The sequence below is a fragment of the Charadrius vociferus genome, unplaced genomic scaffold (genome assembly GCF_000708025.1).
Source record: "Charadrius vociferus isolate BGI_N301 unplaced genomic scaffold, ASM70802v2 scaffold787, whole genome shotgun sequence".
Taxonomy (NCBI): Eukaryota; Metazoa; Chordata; class Aves; order Charadriiformes; family Charadriidae; genus Charadrius; species Charadrius vociferus.
The window spans coordinates 809,733-825,390 of NW_009649307.1; the positions used below are offsets into that span (position 1 = coordinate 809,733).

The 15,658-nt window shown below is 52.4% G+C and overlaps 1 protein-coding gene across 2 annotated transcripts; it reads left to right on the forward strand.

Annotated features, from left to right (window-relative positions):
• Window positions 1-2,081: 2,081 nt before the first annotated feature.
• Window positions 2,082-11,067, forward strand: KPNA7 (karyopherin alpha 7 (importin alpha 8)). 2 transcript variants are annotated; one of them, XM_009889211.1, is made up of 10 exons: window positions 2,082-2,181; window positions 2,792-2,935; window positions 3,479-3,564; window positions 4,941-5,209; window positions 6,237-6,319; window positions 7,517-7,780; window positions 8,136-8,369; window positions 8,706-8,888; window positions 9,591-9,740; window positions 10,952-11,067. In XM_009889211.1, the coding sequence occupies exons 1-10, from the start codon at window positions 2,116-2,118 to the stop codon at window positions 11,030-11,032; spliced, it is 1,560 nt and encodes a 519-aa protein (XP_009887513.1). In that variant the 5' UTR covers window positions 2,082-2,115; the 3' UTR covers window positions 11,033-11,067. The 2 variants fall into 2 exon arrangements, with proteins under 2 accessions (XP_009887513.1, XP_009887514.1); XM_009889212.1 differs by having other exon boundaries at window positions 3,488-3,564.
• Window positions 11,068-15,658: the final 4,591 nt, after the last annotated feature.

The window sequence follows — 15,658 nt, forward strand, 5'->3', positions numbered from 1 at the left end:
AAATGATCTCTTCACAAAAGCTGCTGGGGACTGAGATAGGCACATAACGTCTCACGATAAGAGCTGCCCAGCAGCTCCTGGCCAAAATCTAACAGGCTTTTGAAGTTCCTGCTGGGTTTCTCTCCATGCTACCTCCTACTGCAGCCCCCCACCTGCACCAGCCAGCAGCTCAGCGCCTGCTGCGGCTCCAAATTTCTTAAACCTGTCTCAGCCCACTTGCAGCCTCCATGTGGGTGATTCCCCTCAGCCGCCGCCTGGCTCTGTGCTCCCGGTCCCTGCTAACCACCGGCGGCTGCTCTCCTGGCCTGCATCCACACCAAAACGGGACATCCCCAGACTGCCCGTCCCCTGCGGCGATGGAGAGGCGGCAGCCAGACTGTCCCCTGCATCACGGGACGTTGTACGGGTGCGGGATGGCATCTCCCATAAAGGGTCCGGCCACAAATGAGACCACAGTGGGCAGTCGCATGGAGGAGGTGCGGGGGAAGGTGAGCAGGGTGGCCCAGGCAGGAGGGCAGCTTGGGAGGGAAGGCATCACCATCCATTCTCCTCCAGGTGCATCAAGGTAGCCATGGCAAAGGAGCAGCTGGAGATAACGGGGGGGCTCTCCTGGGAAGAGCCAATCATGGGGGGGAGGACGTGTCTCCATGGGGGCAATAAAAGAGGCAGTTGAGGGCAATGGAGCATGAGAGAGAGTTGGGGTGAGTAGTTCTCTTCTTTGGGGTGGTGGGTTCTCATCTATGCTGTGATGAGCATGGTGCTGCTGGTTGGGCTCTCCTGGCTGTTTGGGGTTGTGCTGGGTCTCCTGCTTGGCTGGTGTCAGCCTGGGGGTTGTGGTGCACCTCTGCTGAGGTGGGGGTGGAGGAAGCTCCTCAAAAAGAAAAGGTCTTTTGGGGTGTTACTGTTCCCCTCTGTTGGAGGGGGAAACAGAGGAAGGGAGGCTGAAGTAGACCTTGAAGGTTTGAGTGTAGGGCTTAAGGCTATGGCGTGTAACCAGCTTAAGCCTAGAGGTGGCTCACCCTGGTCCCCCTGTGACCTGGGGGAGGTCTGCAGCTTGGTGGCTGCTGCATTGGGGTAAAGAGCTGATGGTGCTGGTATCCAGCCTTGGTTACTGGGGCAAGAAACGGGGAGAGAGAGGACCAAAAAGAGCCCACCAAAGCCTTAAAACTAGGCAGACAGACGAAGGGGAGCTCTTGGAGGCTGATCTGAGCCCCAGGTGTTGGGTGTGAGCCTGGAGAGGTGAAGATGCAGCACCTGTGTGTGTTTATGCCCAACCTGACTTGGGGGGGCCCTTGGTGGTGTCTGGTTGCTCTGGAAACATCTCCACTGGGTAGAGGTCTTGCTTTTTCTGACAAAAGCTGTTTGAAGGCCTGCTCCTGGTCTTATTTGTGTGTATGTCTGTGGCTCTTACTAGGAGAAGCTTAGAGATTGTTTATTTTTACCTGTCCCTACTTAATGTTTTTCACCTGGCAGACCTTATGAGTAGCTGGGCTTCCAAGGGGAGCTCTTGCTGAGTTGAACTTGGCCACTTCACACCACTGCGTGTGGCCTTGTCTTTCCTATGGGGGCGGCCCTGGTGTAGGAAGCCAAGCTGGGCGCTGTGGTGGGGTGAGAGAGGAAGCTTTGCTGCGGCTACTTGTCCTTAAATCAGACCTTAAGCTGATGCTTTTGGAAGTGAGAGGCCTTGCTAGGTTTGGGCTGTGTGTATGGGTAAACCTAAAAGCCCTGGGACCAGTACTGGAGGAAGGTGGTGTCCCTGTAGCAATGAGAGGTGGTGTGTCCGGCTTCCTCATGGGGTTACAGCAGCAGCTGTAATTTTTGGAGCCTGGTATTAAGTGGTAGTTTGTGCTCACACTTAGTTTGGTGGCTCTGCTGCAGCCCGTCAGGATCCTACGGAGCTCTGCTGAGGGCAGGGGACCTCTGGTGTCTCCTGTGCTGGGGAGGTGGGGGAGAAAAACGTATGGCACAGGCTGTTGGTGGGAGTGTGGGGGGGGTCCCAGGCCCCTCTGTGGATGGAGGTGGATGCCGCTGGTGTGGCTGTGACCTGACACTGCTTTGTCGTGAACCCCAAAAGCACGTGAAGACTTTCAGCCGGCGCCTCTCAAACCTGCCACGATGCCGGGTGTGAACCAGCACGGTGAGCGGATGAGGAAGTTCAAGAACAAGGGCAAGGACACAGCCGTAAGTACCAATCTCTACCACCTGCCTGTGCCGTCCCCTTTGGACAGTGGTCCCCAGTTGGCAGGAGCATCTCCCTGTATGAGGTAACGAAGGCAGGGGGGATGCTCAGCCAGCTTTTGAGACGTGGTGTGGAGCTGGCTGGGCTGCAAGGAGTGTGGTGGCACAGGCAAGGGGGATGTGAGTTTTGGGTGGGTGACTCCGGGCTGTGCTGGGGAAGGGCGATGGTTCAGCCCCATCCTGCTGAGCTCTCTGCAGCAGCTCTCCCTGCAGAGAGGGGGCTGGTACGGGATGTCAGACTGCAAGATCTGCCAGCTTGCTTTAAGCCAGTAGAGCTGACGAGGGTTTGCCTTTCAGGTTCAGCAAATCTACTTTTAAAAACACCCACTGGTTGCTGCTCGCCCAGCAGCCTGTGTCCTTGGGAGGCACTAAGTGAGAGGCTTTACCCTGTACCATCTCCTACGTAACCCTCAGGCCATAGCAAGGGGCTGACCAGGAGCATCTACTGGCTCTCTGCACCCCTCCTGCAGGAAACCTGGGGCAGAAGGCTGTAGAGATGAGTAGAGATGAAGTTCCCCGGGGAATGGGGTGATGCCCTTCTCCTCCCCTCCAGGCCCTGCGGAGGCAGAGAGTGGAGGTGACCATCGAGCTGCGAAAGGCCAAGAAGGATGAGCAGATCTTGAAGCGCAGGAGTATTTCATTCAGTTTGATGGATGAGAGTCTCTCTCCAGGAGAAGACAAGAGACATGAGGTGAGTGCCGGGTGCTCTGGGCAGGGTCAGTGCTGCAGCTTGTGCAGTAGGTTGCATCTATTTGGACCACGACCAAATCCAGCTCAAGTGACCTGGGTTAAATCGCCAGTGCCATTCCTGATCACCATGCCCGGTGTGGGGGAGTGTTTTAGACTGCTCAGACCTCTTTCTGTGTTGTCTTCCATGGGGATGGTGTCCCGTGTGGCTTCCCTTGATGGCAGGTAGAACAGGCTGGTGCTCCACCTCGCTGGGAGCTGGCGAAGCTCCCGTCTGGCTCCTTGCACAGCGAGGGGTAATTACCCAGCTCGGCGGCCCATTGTGGCGTGCCAGTGACTCTTTCCGTGCTTGATTATAAGGATTAGTTGCCTCGAAGGCTTTTGTGGATTCTCTTCCTCTGCCTCATCTCGAAACTGCATTGCATAAAGAATAGACATCGCTTAGATATGAAGTGGTGACTGACTCGGGTCTAGACAGCTGATTGACTGCGGCGATTAAACCGGAGGGAGTCCTGGCTTGCCATCTGACTCTGAATCATTCCCTGTGACACAGACTGCTCAGCTGTCCTTGGAGAAAATCGCTGAAGCTGTGAATGGGAGCAACACGGAGCTGCAGCTGCAGGCTACACAGGCCACCAGGTATGCTGCCCGGCCGCCCTGCGCTGGGAGGGAGGTGGCTGGTGGAGCTGCGGTGGGTCCTGTCAGCAGAAGGTATTTCTTCCTGTCTGGAGAGCTCTCTGAAGACATGACAAAGGGGGAAGGAGCCTGGTAACTCAAGCTGCCCTGAGGGACCTCACTGGTGCCTGGTTTGTGCCTTGCTTGGCTCCATCTGCAGTGCCCGTGGTGGGGACCTGTGTGGTTGAACCTAACCAAGGGGTTGGCTGTGGCTCCTGAAGCTGCCCCCCTCGCTGTGCTGGGGCAGGGACCGCGTTGGCTCCCACCAACTGGTGAGGTGGTTGAGCACAAACCAAGTGCCAAACCCTTGGGCAGGACAAGGGTCACTGCTGAGCAGGGCTGTCCCTACCTGGGTGGGTTCACAGGGTGCCATCATCACCCAGCTGGCAGCAGGGATGTCTCCTGAAGGTCCAGGAGAGGCTGTGTTGCTGCTGGTGCCTCCTTGGCTGGATTGAGCTGCCAGATCAGTGATCTGCCCATGTGCCGGGGGACCAGTGCTGTTCCTTAGGGCTGCTCAGTGCAGTCCCTGCTCCCAGAGAGCAGATCAAAAGCTTTTCTCCCAAGGTGTTGACCGGAGGTTGGCCAGAGTAGACCCTTCCTAAAGGGGCAAGTCGTGACTATCGCTCTAATCCACTGTGCAGCCCAGAGCTGGCTTTCTGCCTGCCCATGCCTGGGTGCCCTGGTAGCACACCGTGCCATGGTGGGGTACCAGTGGCAGCTCTACCACAGCTCTGAGCTGGGGATTCGCCTCCATGCCACCCTCTGCCCGTGGCTGCTGAGCGAACCGGGCTGGGAAGCAGATCTGTCTGAAAGCATTTCTTTTTCTGGCTTTCTTTTGGCTCGATCGATGCCCTGATCCCACCTCCTGGGCAGCTCCACAGGCTTCTGCGCTGGTGTGAGGCAAGGAACAGCAGTGGGGAGTTGGTGATTGTGTGTTTTAGCTGGAAAAGCAGTTCTGTGAAACCTCATTTTTTTTTTTTTTTAAATGTGAGCTCAGGGCTGGCAGAAGCAAGCTGTAAGAGAACAAACTGCATATATTGATTATTCACTGTCTCAAACTCCTGCAAGATGGGGAGCATGGAATAGTGTTGTCATGGTCCCAAAAGGATATGTGAAGTGTTGCGCTCCAACAGACACCCTGCTGTTGCTTCAGCATCTTCTTAGATGTCTCCTGCAGAAGCTTCTCTATGGCAACTCCTCTGCCAGAGGGTTTGCTGACATGGGATGCTGAACGAGCATCTCTTATGGGTTCTGCTCCCCTCGCAGGCCACAGACCTGGTACCAGGGTTATGGTGTATAATGTCTTCTCATGGTGGGCTGTGCTGTGTTTTCTCTTGCAGAAGAATGCTGTCCAGGCAGAAGGACCCCCCTATCAATCAGATCATCGAGCTGGGGATCATCCCCAGGCTGGTTGAGTTCCTGACCCGCGCTGACAATGCTCTTCTGCAGTTCGAAGCAGCCTGGGCACTGACTAACATCGCCTCTGGCACCTCCGACCACACCAAGGCGGTAGTGGAGGCAGGTGCCATCCCAGCCTTCATCTCCCTCCTGTCCTCCCCGCACATGCACATCAGTGAGCAGTCTGTGTGGGCACTGGGCAACATCGCAGGTAAGCAGAGGTCTCCGGGCCTGGGGGCATGCAGAGGGTCACTGGGCAGTACTGGGGAGCTAAAAATATTGATGTCCTCAAGACAGCCTTTGGCTCCCTGCAGCTTTGTCTCCAAGCTGCTGCCCCTATTGAAACCCTTCGGTCCCTTCGTGTGGCCTGGAAGCCTTTGAGACCCTGTGTTGGTTAGAATCACAGAATAGTTTGGGCTGGAAGGGACCTTTGGAGGCCATCTAGTCGTGTCCCCACCACCACCCCTGCAATATGCAGGGACATCTTCTACTAGATCAGGTTGCTCAGAGCCTCATCCAACCTGATCTTCAATGTTTCCACCTTTCTGGGCAACCTGGGCCAGTGTTTTGCTGCTCTCACTGTTTAAAAAAACAGTATCTAGTTTAAATTTTCCCTCTTAATTTAAAGCCATTATTCCTTGTCCTATTGCTCCACTCCTCCATCAAGAGTCCCTCCCCATCTTTCCTATAGGCCCTTTTAGGGCTTGTCACAGATCTCCATCTGGACACTGAGCGCTACCCTCTGGATGCAACCATCCAACCAATTCCTCATCTGCTGAACAGTCCACCCATCAACTCCACTTCTCTCCAATTTAGAGAGAAGGATGTTGTGGGGCACCATGTCAAAGGCCTCATGGAAGTCCAGATAGATGACATCCATAGGTCTTCCCTTGTCCACTGATGTAGTTTCTCCATCACAGAAGGTGACTAGGTTGGTTCTGCAAGAGGATTTTGGCCAAAGCCAAGTGCAAGACTCCATCCTGCTGGGATGATCTGAGCCACTGGTGTTGTCAGTAGGGGAGAACGGGACAGGTTGTGTCTAGTTAGCCTGCCACAAACTAGCTGTAATGGCACTCCAGTCTACCTGTTAAATCTTTCCCAGCTGAAAATACTTCATGGTGAGTGGGCCCAGTCACCCAGCCCTGGCCTGTGGCTGCAGTCCTGATTGCTGTATGACGTTGACTGTCTTCTGACTTGGGCAGAGGCAATAAACAACCCTTTTTTTTTTATCTGTACAGGTGATGGTCCTCTATACAGAGATGCTCTTATCAATTGCAGTGTGATTCCTCCCTTGCTGGCTCTGGTGTCACCTGTAACTCCAGTAAATAACCTTCATTTTCTTGACTTAACAGCTCTTAATAACTTGAGCACTGGGTGAATGGTGGTCTGTCATCTGCCTTATAAACAACAAGCTATTTGTATAATTGAATGAGACCCTGTCTTAAACTGCTTTTAATGACCCTGCCTCTGAGCTGTATCCAAAGCTGGGGATGCCAAGCAGACAATCTGCTAGTCAATGTGATGTCTTCTAGTCTTAGCTTATCTATCTGGCTTTGACCATCTCATGCTAGGAATAAGATGAAACTGGTGCAAGATAGATGTGCACATGGAAGGGCTGAACTTGCTCTTCAAGCTTCCTCCTGCTGCGCTCTGGGTAGCTCTAAACTGCTGGATTTGTGCCTTGTGCCTGCCCCACTGCTTTCTTGGTCTCTGGGAGAGAAGGACCTTCACTGAGAAGCTCTTGGGGGCTGTCACAGTGGTACCGATGCCTCCAGGTGTGCCATCCCTGGGTGTGGTGGAAGCTGTGAGCTCTCTGTAGGTGTAACTATGGCCTTTCAGGCTGGTGCTAAGAAAATGCTCTCTAGGCTTTCTGTGAGCTTATACTGCAAGATTATTTTTCTTTTGTTTTTCTTTTTTTTTAAAAAAAAAACTTTTCTGACTACTCTGTTCCTAGCCCAGCTCGCTCTGGCTTCTTCTTAGGGAGCCCTGTGGAAGAAACGTGACAAAATGCCAGTTCACATATAAGCACACCTTGGTAGCTGCAATGCTTTGAATGTAGCTCCACTAATCTGGGAGCATCCTTACTGGGATGGACTGTTGGAATGATGTAACTTACTCAAATCCCTACAGTGCCCTACTCTAGAACAATGAGCTGTTAATATTTATTAATGCTAATATTAAAAAAAAAAAAACAAATTCCTGATCTTGTCCAAAGAATGCTCTGTAATTTGTCACAAGGACACAGCAAATAAGTTGTTTGGCACCTTTGTTAGTCATTGTAGTTCGTCACACCACCAGAGATGAAGTTATTGGAACTTAATATTGGGGAGAGGGTGAGTCTACTGTCTTAGTCGCTTACCCGTTTCACCTCCCTTCTTCAAATAAGCCTCAGTCCTTATTAAGAAGGCTGCTTCTGGCTACTTGGTAACATCTCTGAGCTGTAGGGACCAGAAGCAGGGTGCTGCCTCTTCCTCACTTGTTACTGCTGTGAGGATCTTAAACCTCCCTTGTGTTTCAGGTTGGGTTCCTGAGGAACATCACGTGGACGCTGTCAAATCTCTGTAGGAACAAGAACCCCTACCCTCCCCTGAATGCAATGAAGAAGATGCTGCCAGTTCTCATCTGCCTCATGAAACATGAGGACAAGGACATTATTTCTGACTCCTGCTGGGCTGTTTCCTATCTGACTGATGGCTCCAATGACCGCATCCAAATTGTGGTGGACACAGGGATTCTCCCAAGGCTGGTGGAACTCATGGCCAGCCCGGAGTTGATCATCATGGTAGGAAACAACGGGCAATCTCCAGCCTCTGGTCCCCTAATGTAGTAACATCTGAGGAGAGGGAAGGCAGGTTTCCTTACTAATGTGGCTGGAGTGTGGTCTGCTGTCTCCTCAGACTTAGTTGTTGGTCAAGCCACTGATCTGTTCCAGCTTGCTGTGGCTGGCAGACTGGATAGAGACTGTAAAGCTGCTTAGAGCAAAACAGGAGGACGATAGGTCTGTAAATACAGCAGTAATTACCTACAATACTTTCCATATTTGAAGGATCAAGCACTTAAGGGGGGATCTCACTGGACTTTCTGGCACGTATCCCTTGAGGTAAGGATTCTCCTCATCTCCTTTAATCTCTGTCTAGACTCCAGCTCTCCGTGCCGTTGGGAACGTAGTCACGGGGACTGATGAGCAGACCCAGGCAGCTATTGATGCTGGTGTCTTGGCTGTCCTGCCCTCTCTCCTGCGACATGCGAAGCCATCCATACAGAAGGAAGCGGCATGGATGCTCAGTAACATTGCAGCGGGGCCTGCCCAGCAGATCCAACAACTCATCACCTGTGGGTTATTGCCACCTCTGGTGGAGCTGCTTGATAAGGTAAGGGATGGGTGCAGTGCTGCACAAGCAATGCTGAGGTCCATAAGGTCCACAATGCTTCGTTTGTGAAGCTCTCAGCGTGCAGCCAAGAGCCACCTGAGCAGTCTGTTTCAAAGCTGTTGAGATCCTTGGGACAGCCTGGGCACTCAGACTTGGCATGAGAGCATGGCTTGGGGCTGCTCTTGGTGGCTCTGCCAGGTGTCCACCCATCGCTCAAAGTGCTGGGGAAGGTGGGTCAGTCCAAACTGAATACAAAGGAAACGGCTGTCCTTGCCTCACACTTGTCTTAGAGGGATGCTAAAGCTTGGGAATGCCTTCACTGTGCTGCTCTTCCAGGGGGACTTCAAAGCTCAGAAGGAAGCTGTGTGGGCAGTAGCCAACTTCACAACAGGAGGCACTGAGGAGCAGGTGGTGGAACTCGTCCAGTCTGGGGTCCTCAAACCTCTGCTCAACCTGCTCTTGGCCAAAGACAGCAAAACTGTCCTGATCATCCTGGATACTATTTCAAATCTCTTCCTGGTAAGTTCTCCCACAGTCTCTTGCATCCTTTCCCTGGAAGAGCAGCAAGGTGTGAGCCGTTGTGTGGCTAGAACAGCTTCTCCTACAGCAGCTACTTACCTTTCGGGAGTAAGAGTTAAACTTCACGTGGTCTGACTTGTTCTTGGACATCTATAGGTTGCCCAAAGGGTTTGACAAGATGAAGTTCCTTAAGTGTTCCTTTTAACCTCCTGTGATTTTTAGCTTCCTTCTGGAAAGGAGCAGAGGTTCCTCCCATGCTGGGTGGAGGTGAAGGTCTTGCAGAAATGCAACTGCAGAGAAATCAAGTGGTCCTGGGGGTCTTTCAGTTTGACTTGCTGCCAGTAGATGTCTATGTGCCTCTCACTTGGAAGCGTGTTTATTGTAGCACCTTTGAACTGGTGAAATGGCTTTTGCAAATGACATAGTGGGTGGCAGGTCACACCTGCTGCTCCTCGGTGTGCAGAAGTGACTGAGGAGGGTTTGGCTAGCTTCTCTGGTTGGCAGTGAAGCCACCCTGCAGTAATCCCAGAAGGGACTGATGTTTCATATGCGTAGAAGCCCCATCCCTGGGATCAGGTAGGGACTGTAAATGCAGCGACTGTGGTCCTTTGAGTGGTAGATCAGGGTCTTACAGCGAAGACTCTCTCAGACCTCTCACTGATAGAAGGTTATATTTTCCTCCTTGGTTATCTGATCTTACAGACAGCTGAGAAGCTGGGAGAGACCGAAAGGTTGTGTCTGCTGGTGGAGGAGCTTGATGGTCTGGAGAAAATTGAAGCCTTGCAAACCCATGACAACAACATGGTCTACCGGGCTGCACTGAATATCATAGAGAAATACTTTTCTGGTGAGGTATGTGAGCTCTTGCTGTTTCTCATCTGAAAATACAAAGCTGTTACACACTGGAATGAAGCACGGACTTTAAGAATGCTGAAATAAATTTTTGGAAGAGATCTCTACACGACTAGAGTAGTACTTGCATCTTGTTCCGGTTGCTTTTAAAGGTGTGTAAATAGCTCCAAGTTGTCAGCTGATGGGTTGCACAACAGATATGGATGCCTTGATAGCATCTTGCTACTGGAATTTAAATGGGCATCAGCTGGAGTTACTGCAGTTGCTGATATGAATACCAAATGTGGAGAAGCTTTTCCTCCTTCGGAGCTGAGCTAGCTTGTCACTATGAATGGAAGCCTCTTACTCAGCTGATAACCATGCTCAGGTTGCATTTGGATTACTTGACCCTTCTCATGCTAATGAACTTATGGAAAAAGAGGCTAGGACACTAGCTAGCCATGGCAAGAGTCCCATGACTGTCACAGATGCCATGCTTGGTCCTAGCCTTTGTCTTGCAGATGGAGAAACATCAGGGAAGAGGCTTACTGGTTTGGCAGATCTCGGGCTGAGGCTCAGTCTAGATGTGAATTGCAGCAGCAGGGAGCAAATATCTGTTGTAGTCCTTTGCCCAGACCAGGGTCTGCGGGATGTCCCTGTGAGAGGGTGTGGAGGAAGCTCTCCTACACACCAGCACCTGCCTGAGGGGCTGGATGCTGGGGGAACATCTCCAAAGCAATCCTGGCTCACTGCTGTTCCAAACAGGCTATTTAATTTGAGTTCTGCCACTCCAGCCACTCTTTTTTTTTTTTTTTTTTTTTAAACAGAGTTAGAGGGAGACACTCTTTGTGGAACATCTTCTTTCTATGGGGAAAAACCCATAGTTTATATTAAAGGATATGGCTACTTTTAGAATGAAAAAGATCAAATGAAAAGCATAGTCTGCCTCTGGTGTCTGAGTGTGTAGACTTGGCTGCTTTCTGTGGGTGAGATGCAGGGATGCAGCAGCTTCAGTGTGCTGTAAAGAACAACAGGACTTGGTCTGGTCTCCAAGGGTCCTGTTAAGATCAGAGTCAAACTGATCTTAAGTTTGTTACAGCAGCAAAACTTTTTTTTTTTTAAAGAATAAACCAGTAAGCTACTGTAAAAAGCTTCAGGCAAACTCTGGTGCAAATAGTTTAGGTTTATTAAGATGCAGAACCTTTAACTGATGGCTATCAACTTCCTCCTAGGAAAATCCAGATCTGCAGCCTGGGACTGGCGAAGATGGACTATATGATTTCTCAGTGGAGAAGCAAGACTTCAACTTCTGAAGATGAAGCACTACACAGCTCTGAGCTGGTGGGTGAAGGTGTTTTGGTAGAGCTCAGACATCCAGACCAAGAGGAGCAAATCACTGAGTCTTTTTACTTTTGAAACTTGTCAATAAATTGCACTTCTGTCTTTGTACTTCTTGCCTTTTATTTCCCCCCTCTGCCCAGAAGCTGCTGTTGTGAACAGTACAGACTTTTTTTCCATAGTGTCTAAGGTCCTGCAGAAATGTATTGGAGCTCCTGGGCATGTCTTCGGGGTGGAACTTTCTTCTAGCTCGATTAAGCTGCTGGAGAGCAGGGTGTTACCACCATCTGGGTCTCAGTGCTAGTGCAGGAACTTCTAGGCTTTACTTGGAGTGGCTGAAGCAGCTCTGGAAAGCTATTCAAGAGGTGTTTCAACCTTCTGCAGGTGGATCCACCTCCATGTGAGAGGAGATGCTTCTAGCAGAGAAGGAAATAGGTCAGGGGAAGGTGGGTCACTGTCATCCCTGCATGTGCTATTCCACCCCCAGGGTGGAGTATCAGGGTTGGGACACAGGAGGTGGAGTAAATGCTGGTCCTTTGGCAGCAAGGCTGTATCAGTTATTGCCATAGGAGCTAATTCAGCTCCTATGGCAGCGTCCCAGATGCTATCCGCTGCCCTGGAGCCCATTGATCCAGCCCTTTAATATTGTGGACCTGTATTTCAGGTTTCCATTGCGGGTTGCTGCCCCTTCCTGAGAGGAGTCCTCCCTCTCCCCAAACCCTCCGACTTTGATTGCTAGCTGTGGGCTGAGTAGACAGTTGATGTGGCTCTGAAGTCCAGCTTACAGCAAGCTCTGCTGCCCTGTGCCCATCCCTGCAGCTATATCTACCGCTCTGCTAGTGGCTGCGTTGCACAAACACAATGTGCTGCAGGTTCACAATGAGCTGTTGGACACTGCTCCATCCTTGGGTGAGCTGACGTGTTATGGAAGGTTCTGCCAGGACCCTTCAGTCCATAGGGCTTGAAGCTATCTCAAGGGCTTTGCTCCATGCAAGATCATAGAATGGTTTAGGTTGTAAGGGACCTTGAAGATCACTGAGTTCCAGCATCCTCCCACCAGCCCAGGTTGCTCGAGGCCTCATCCAACCTGGCCTTGAACACCTCCAGGGATGGGGCAGCCACACCTTCTCTGGGCAACCGGTTCCAGGGCCTCACCACCCTTAAAGTGAAAAATTTCTTCCTAATATCTAATCTAAATTAACCCTTTTCCAGTTTGAAGCCATTCCCCCTCATCCTCTCACTACACACCCTTGCAAAAAGTCCCTCCTCATCTTTCCTGTAGGCCCCCTTTAGGGACTGGAAGGGTCTATCAGGTCTCCCTGGAGCCTTCTCTTCTCCAGGCTGAACAACCCCAACTCTCTCAGTCTCTCCTCACAGCAGAGGTGCTCCAGCCCTCGGATCATCTTTGTGGCCTCCTCTAGGCGTGCTCCAACAGGTCCGTGTCTTTCCTATGTTGGGGGATCCAAAGCTGAAGACAGGGGTGGTAGTTTCCTTCTCCCTGCTGCGGGGGATTGACTCTTCAAAAGAACCTTGGGTGGATTCAGGGCTTTGCTTCCTCAGTTGTGGTGGGAGGTGATGTGACAGATAATCTGAAGGGAAAAATCTTCTTTCCAGGAAGCAGGACCTCTTTCCTCCACCCTGGATCTGTTCACCAGAGGATTTATGCTTTTCTCCTCTGGAAAAAAAGGGGAGTTGGGTAAAGTCTGGTTGTGCTCCATAACCTGCAAGGAGGTGTGCAGCCCTATTCGTGTATGCCAGAGCTGGGGATCACTTATTTAACATTAAAATGCTGGAACTGGTGAATTGTAAAATGCTTCTTGGGTTTTATTGCTTGGATCCAAAGCTATGTACTTAAAACTGTGATAAATCAATGCCTGAGCACGCGGCTGAAAGAAGCGCCCGTGAAAATCCTTTGTTTGTGCCCGTGGGTTAACACAAAGGGCTGTGGCTCGGCTGAGTGCGCCTTCTCGCAGTGCGCTGCTGCTGACGAGGCTGATACAGCATCTGGAAACGGTCAGATTTCACCAGGTAAAATGAATCTGAGGCAGGAGCTTCCTCAGTGTAAATGGAGATGTGGACCGGAGCTGGGGCCCGTGTGGCCGCCATGACTTTGGACCGAGGTCCAGCGTGGAGCATCCCATGTGGTTTTTCCCACAATCAGGCAGGACTGTCCCTTAGGAGCGGCTGAGCTGCTCTTTGCTGATGCTCTGCTGACTTAAAGCAAACAAAAAAAAAAAGAGAAAGGGCAGAGCTATTTGACTTTTTTCTTCCTTTCCCGTATGTGCTGGAGATGAGCCTGCGGTAGATGGTGTTACGCGGAGCCCTGGTACCAAAGCTGCTCGCTTCCACATTAAGCTGCAATGAAATAAGTGTCCCTGTAGCCCTGAACGCGATAGAGGGAAAAACATGCCTCTTTTCTTAAGAGTATCGGTATGTGCCTGCTGTCCTGTGCTGCAGGGCAAGCAAAGCGGAGGAGGTGTTTTGGGGCGGCCGGAGAAGCGGGACCGGTGCCTGCCGGAACGGCGAGGCTGCTGGGCTGTACCTGTCGGCCGCTGCGCTGTGGGCGTGCGAGCGACCTACGGGCATCTGCTCTCCTGGTTAATTGGAGCCGCTCTCCTCTGATCACCACTGGCCCCGGTTGTCCCATCCAGGGCACAGGCATCAGCCACCGTGGCAATTTTGGCTTTGCTGCTCTGCTCCCAGGGGAGGGTTGGAGCCACCCACTTCTCCCCATGGGATGGGATGGGATGGGATGGGATGGGATGGGATGGGATGGGATGGGATGGGATGGGGCCGCTGTGGGGACAAGGGGCCCATGGGGACCAGCGAGGGTGAGATGCTGCCGTGCTGCTTCCTCAGAGCAGCTCAGCCTCCCGAGAGATGCACAAAAAAAGTACTTTTTCTAATTAAAGCATCCTGTGTCCTGGCCCCAGAGGAACACAGCCGTGGCTGCTCGGTCCCTGTGGCACTGGAGAACTGGAAAAGGCACTGCCGGTGCCCATGGTGGACAATTTGCCCTGAACTGGGACCTGATTGATTTATGCAGATGGGGCAGGGCCTTTTCTAAATTTCTTTTTATGCCTAATTGTTCATTTCCTACCGCCACGGGTGCACCCTGCGGCCCCCCCGGCACCGCGCAGACTCGTCACCCGGGTCTGGCTTTGCCGGAGCGGGTGGGGGGGGTGTCCCTGAGGCTGCGCACCCAGAGCCTGCGGGAGCCGGTTCGGAGAGCTACGTGAGCCAAAACCCGATGGTTAGGGAGAAGAAAGAGGGAGGGGGATTTTTCGGAAGAATTTGGATGGTGAAAAGCACCTCCCGAGCTTCCAGGTCTGCTGCTGCACCTGATGCTTGGCCATAAATCATCGAGGCTTTCCCCTCTTTCCCGGCTCTATTTCACTTTCTCCCTGGAATTTATGGGGAAAAACTTCCTCCTCTTGTCCCTGGGAAGGGGTGAGCAGAGCAAAGAAAGAAAAATCAGGTATTTACTACTTGTGCTGGGCCGGGGGTACCCTCGGCACGTACCGGAGCAAAAAGCCCAGTCTCAGCCATGTGGTGGGAAACAAGACTGGTCCCAAGGTTTTGCCTCCATACAGGGAGCCGGGAAGGGTTCCAGATTGAGGGATTTTTCCATTGGATGTGATTTCCTTTCTGGTGGAAGTGGGAGGGCTGGTTTGTGGGGTGCTTCGGGGGCTGTTTTTGGCAGTTCATAAATCACTAGTTGGGGTTGGGTCATGAGATGGAGGGAGGGATGGGGCGCAGCGGAGCTGGTGGGCAACAGCCACAGTGGCTGTTAGCCTATAAGGGGGGACAACGTGAGGACACGGGGATGTGGGGACCATTCAGGGTGGGTCCTGGGGGCTGAGCGGGTGGTCCCAACTGCCCTGAGCTGTGGGTGTTGCTCCCACACCCCACATGCTTGATGCACACATGTTCACACGCGTCCCCTTGCCACCTTCCATGTCACCCCCAGGCACCCCCGTGCGGCCCCATACACCTTCCATGCCACCCAGCGTGTCCCCCCCGGCACCCCTATGCACCTCTAGTCATCCTCCATGCCATGTCAATGCCACCCAGCATGTCACCCTCATGTACCCCTATACGCCCTCCATGCCATAGCTATGTCACCCCTATGCCATATTCCCTGCCACCCCCAGGCACTCCTGCACGTCACCCTGCACGTCACCCTGCATGTCATCCCCATACACCCCTATTCACCCTCCATGCCACCCCCCTGCCACCCTGCGTGTCACCCCCACGCCATATTCCACGCCACCCCCAGGCACTCCCGTGCACCCTGCATGCCACCCTGCATGTCACCCTCCGTGCCACCACCATACATTCCTCTTCACCCTCCATCCTCCCCCTCTACTCTGCCCTGGTGAGGCCACATCTGAAGTACTGCACCCAGTTCTGGGCTCCCCAGTTCAAGAAGGACAGGGAACTGCTGGAGAGGGTCCAGCAAAGGGCAACGAAGATGATGAGGGGATTGGAACATCTCTCATATGGAGAAAGGCTGAGGGACTTGGGTCTCTTTAGTCTAGAGAAAAGAAGATTGAGGGGGGATCTTATTAATACTTACAAATACTTAATGGGAGGATGCC